Source organism: Etheostoma spectabile, chromosome 16 (assembly GCF_008692095.1).
Source record: "Etheostoma spectabile isolate EspeVRDwgs_2016 chromosome 16, UIUC_Espe_1.0, whole genome shotgun sequence".
Lineage (NCBI taxonomy): Eukaryota > Metazoa > Chordata > Actinopteri > Perciformes > Percidae > Etheostoma > Etheostoma spectabile.
Genome location: NC_045748.1, coordinates 5930928 through 5934936, shown reverse-complemented (window position 1 = coordinate 5934936; position 4009 = coordinate 5930928). Strand labels below are relative to the sequence as shown.

The 4009-nt window shown below is 41.9% G+C and overlaps 2 protein-coding genes across 2 annotated transcripts in view; one reads left to right on the top strand and one right to left on the bottom strand.

The window, feature by feature from the left end:
- Positions 1 to 493, top strand: part of antxr2b (ANTXR cell adhesion molecule 2b) — a 15571-nt gene extending 15078 nt beyond the window's left edge. The window contains exon 17 of the mRNA XM_032538929.1: positions 353 to 493. Coding sequence (XP_032394820.1) covers positions 353 to 391 — 39 coding nt within the window. The 3' untranslated portion in view covers positions 392 to 493. The remainder of the gene's footprint in view (positions 1 to 352) is intronic.
- A 98-nt stretch (positions 494 to 591) lies between these two features.
- The window catches only part of LOC116703890 (ras-GEF domain-containing family member 1B-B), a 17862-nt gene continuing 14444 nt past the window's right edge, over positions 592 to 4009 (bottom strand). Inside the window, exons 9-14 of the mRNA XM_032538928.1 lie at positions 3783 to 3862; positions 3432 to 3527; positions 3252 to 3347; positions 2425 to 2548; positions 2232 to 2304; positions 592 to 2135 (exon numbers count right to left, since the gene is read on the bottom strand). Of these exons, the coding sequence (XP_032394819.1) occupies positions 2102 to 2135; positions 2232 to 2304; positions 2425 to 2548; positions 3252 to 3347; positions 3432 to 3527; positions 3783 to 3862 (503 nt within the window). The 3' untranslated portion in view covers positions 592 to 2101. The remainder of the gene's footprint in view (positions 2136 to 2231; positions 2305 to 2424; positions 2549 to 3251; positions 3348 to 3431; positions 3528 to 3782; positions 3863 to 4009) is intronic.

Genomic DNA, 4009 nt, shown 5'->3' with positions numbered 1-4009 from the left:
TCTGTATAGTTTCTTGAGATAACTCTTGTTATGAATTGATACTATAAATAAAATTGAATTATAGTATTTACTTGTCTGATTTTGATGATTTGTCCTCATATTTTGTGCCACTGTGTGAGGTGTTTGACTGAACTGATGGAAGTTAGAGCACTTCCATCAGGCAAGCAATAACTCAAATGGGATAGTTCCCATTTTTAGCACCACTGCTCGGATGAACACATAAGATGCATTACATCTGGTTTTGTTTGATATCATATTGTGTTTACAGACTGCCACTTTACAGTATGTAATGAACTCTATTTGTGGTTGATATGGATATCTAACTGTAGTGTTTGTCTTCTGTTGTCTCCAGGGCCGCTGCATTAACTTCACCAGAGTTCAGAGTCACTGATGTTCAAACATTAGGATCAACACTTTTCACTTTATTCCAGTTTTTGGCCAAACATGACATGTTTGTATACTCAGATTTGATGTGTATTGTAAATAAAACCATTTACTATCTATACAATTCTAGTGTTGTCACTGCATTTAAAAATGTAGTACCCATTTTGTTTTTGTGCATCAGTTAAAACCAAATCATGGAACACATTATTCAGTTATTCTGTTTATTTGAAAGAAAAATATACTTATCTTTTCACAAAGACCTTCAGTACAAGTACCCTGACCGGTATAACAAATGATACATGAAAAAACACTTATAAAATGAAACATAAAATAAGCATAAAAAAGAAAACAAAACAATAGCATCACGTTCACTAATAGGCAGACTTTAACGATCGCATCACGCTCACATCATCACATATGAGATGAAGAGCAGGTTTAGGGTCCTGTTTGTATCCAACCTGCCCATACACACATCAGTTTGAGCTCCATTCAGACCCCACATCACACATGAACTGGTGTTGTATTAACAAAAATTAGCTTTCCAACACAGTCAGTCAACCTGCAACAAGCTCACTGTTACACTTCAGAGAAAGTCCATAAAGAAAAAACACGTATTTTTGAACCTTCTGATACAAAATACAACTTAACACTGTATGGAAGTACACCTTAAAATAGGTGTCACTAAGCCCTATAGTACAATACACAAGAACCCACTGAAGTGCATTTGATTTTACTCGCATGATTAGCACGATGTTGCTGACACTCGCACAATTTTGATCACTAATGCGGCAGCCAAAGTGCACACATCACAACATTTTTAGAACCAAATAGCATGATTGATGAATTCAGTGTCTGTAAACTGTCTTAGGAAATATGTAGTGGATTTACATTCTGTGTTCAAATTAGATCAAAAGCTTGAATGACCTGGAAATAGCCGGAAATTGAAGCTGTGTGCAAACTGACAGAAAATGGATTGGATGCGGTGCAGTGATTGCTGCTGTGCTCACGATGTTGTCATTACAATCAAGCACTCAACAAAACAACACTGCAGACAACACCACCTCTAAAAGCAGCTGCTAGCCTACTTATGATACAAATCGATTATCTTTCGTCTCAGAGTGCGTCTCTCCTCTCTCTGTGGTTTTTGACTGAACTCAGCCCGGATGTCCACAGAGAAGCAGTGCTAATGTTGCAATGCAACCAATTGGGTCCATATCCGTCTTATTCATTCAGAGACAAAACCGGCCCTTTACGCTTTCATAGTATGAGTCCTTCCGAAATTATGTTGTCGCCATGATGGAGGTCCACTGGAGATATAAACAAAATCCACATGTTTGACTACTTCTATAGTCATCTAAAATCCTGAAGTGCCTTGAACAGAGCTGATGTTGAAGAAGAAGAAGAAGAAGAAGAGCTTCCGTGTGAATCCAAGTACTCCTCGGGAATCATTATGTTCAAAACGGCAGCATTAAGGTCCTTTGGCATCAGCTGAATTTCATCAGGGATTGTTACAGTATCCAATTTATAAATCATATAAAGTATGCTCCTTGTGAGCTCAAAGCCCACAAATTGTGATGTACTGTATTGTTCTGTTGATGTGTGTGAGAAAGTGGGCCCAGCTGGGTTTGTTGTGTCCATGAGATAATATGGAGGAACCTGTAGCTTTAAAATACCTCGTTCATTTACAGTCTGCAGAGCAGAGGAGATCGTTGTTGTCTTAGGACCGATTCTCTCGATGCAGAAGGGAAGATCTGAAGAACAGCACACAGATTATCTCATTATTATGTTCGTTGATTTATTATTGTTGAGGTGGTTTGATTGTTTTGAATGCGTGAGTGTACACCCACCTGAGGGACCTACGACTGTCTTTCTCCATGTTGTTCTCAGGTCCTTCGCTCTCGTACGAGGCCAGGTGCAGCTCTGCAGCATTAACACAAGACGAAGCCTGAGTTGGATTTGTTCTCTCAACATGGTGACAACACATGGCAGTCCAGCAATTTACATCTGATTGGATTAATGCGCGATTAGCGTATTACTGACCGTCTTCGCTGAAGACAGGCGTGGTGACGAGGTACTGGAGGATCCGGCGGTCTCTGTCAAACGGACAGATCACCTGACGCCAAACCAGGAACTCGCTCACCTGCTTTGCAAGCTCCCAAAGTTTCTGTTGAGACACAAAGACAACAGACTTTATTAACACTGACACCCATTTCACAGAATTCATTAAAATCATAATGCACAACAAGAAGAGAATCTCACTAAAAACAGCTGTCATAGTTTCTTAATGTCATCTGAAGAGAAAAGAAAGGCAAGCTGTATTGCTCTTTTTAGCCACAAGGGGTTGCCATTACACAACACTTGAAATCCTTTTTCTCAAAGCCTTAATTGTGGCTGCATCTCATGGCTCTTAATTGATAGCTCCTCGACTCCTCGGTCCTCTGCTGAACCGGAAGTTGTTTTGTCCCTCCTCGGTGAAGGCCGTCTCAAAGCTCTTGTTGCTGCCCGGAGGACCGAGGAGCTGGCATCGAGGAGGGATCCTCGAGGAGCTGTAGGCGAGGACACATGAGAGCAGCCTTCCCGGAAGCCGTGCAGCTGAAGGAGTTGCTCGTTGCCTCTCTCCTCCCATGATTTCCTCGAGTCTCTTCCGTGCCTCCTCAGTGGGAGGGACTAAGATGCGAGGAAGGGAGGCAAGTGGAGGACTCAAGGAGGCAATTTAAAAAGGGCTATGAGATGCAGCGCATGACTGTGTAGCAGTTCCATAATGATCAAATCTTGCTGTGTTTAAAAGGAGCTTATAACCTCAACGTACAACCTGACTCATTGAAATACTGTCACTTGAAAACCAATCTCTTAAATTGTGGACTGACCTCAAAATTGATGTGCCCGTTGGTCAGCCTGCTGGCACAGCCTTCATTCAGGAAGTAGATGTCTTTAATGAGGAGACTGAAGAAAGGAATCACAATCTGCAGGAAAGAGACAACATGCACATTTGACATTTGGGACATTACGTTTTTCTTTTTTGAGAAGACTCCCTGGTGCTCTCTTACCTTCTCCTGGCTGCTGTGCGCGGTCTCAGACCTCTGGGTGGCGCCACGGAGCGCAGTGCGGTAGTTGCTGAAGTTACTGGACGGGTCCATCTGGTGCTGGGTGAGGTCAGACAGAGCAGACATTGATCAAACACACGTTCCGAATGTCTTCTAGCTCCATTAGATTGGTGAGAAGGCACTTTCAACACTTACACCGACACAATCTAGACTGATAACGCACTACGGGTAAGAGGAACAAAACTATGTAGTTTTCATTTTGTGGTGAACTGTCCTTTTAAAATCAAAATGATTACAGAAAATACAATATAATGCATGTACCAGTGAATCGCCGATGTATGCAGGTTTTCTTACCTCCAGGATTTCGAACTTGTCCGTGTTGACTTTGCTCCAGGTCTTCCTCAGTCGGGCAACAGGACTCATGTTCATCCCAGCTGAAAGACAGAGGAAGCGTAAGTATACAGAGTATTTACAGAAACAACCATCAGTTTGTATTTCCTAACTAATAGCCTAACCCTAAACTCCAGCTTTCACTATGTATATATACTGTAGCGCCACAGGAAGTCATTCCTGCCTGTGGC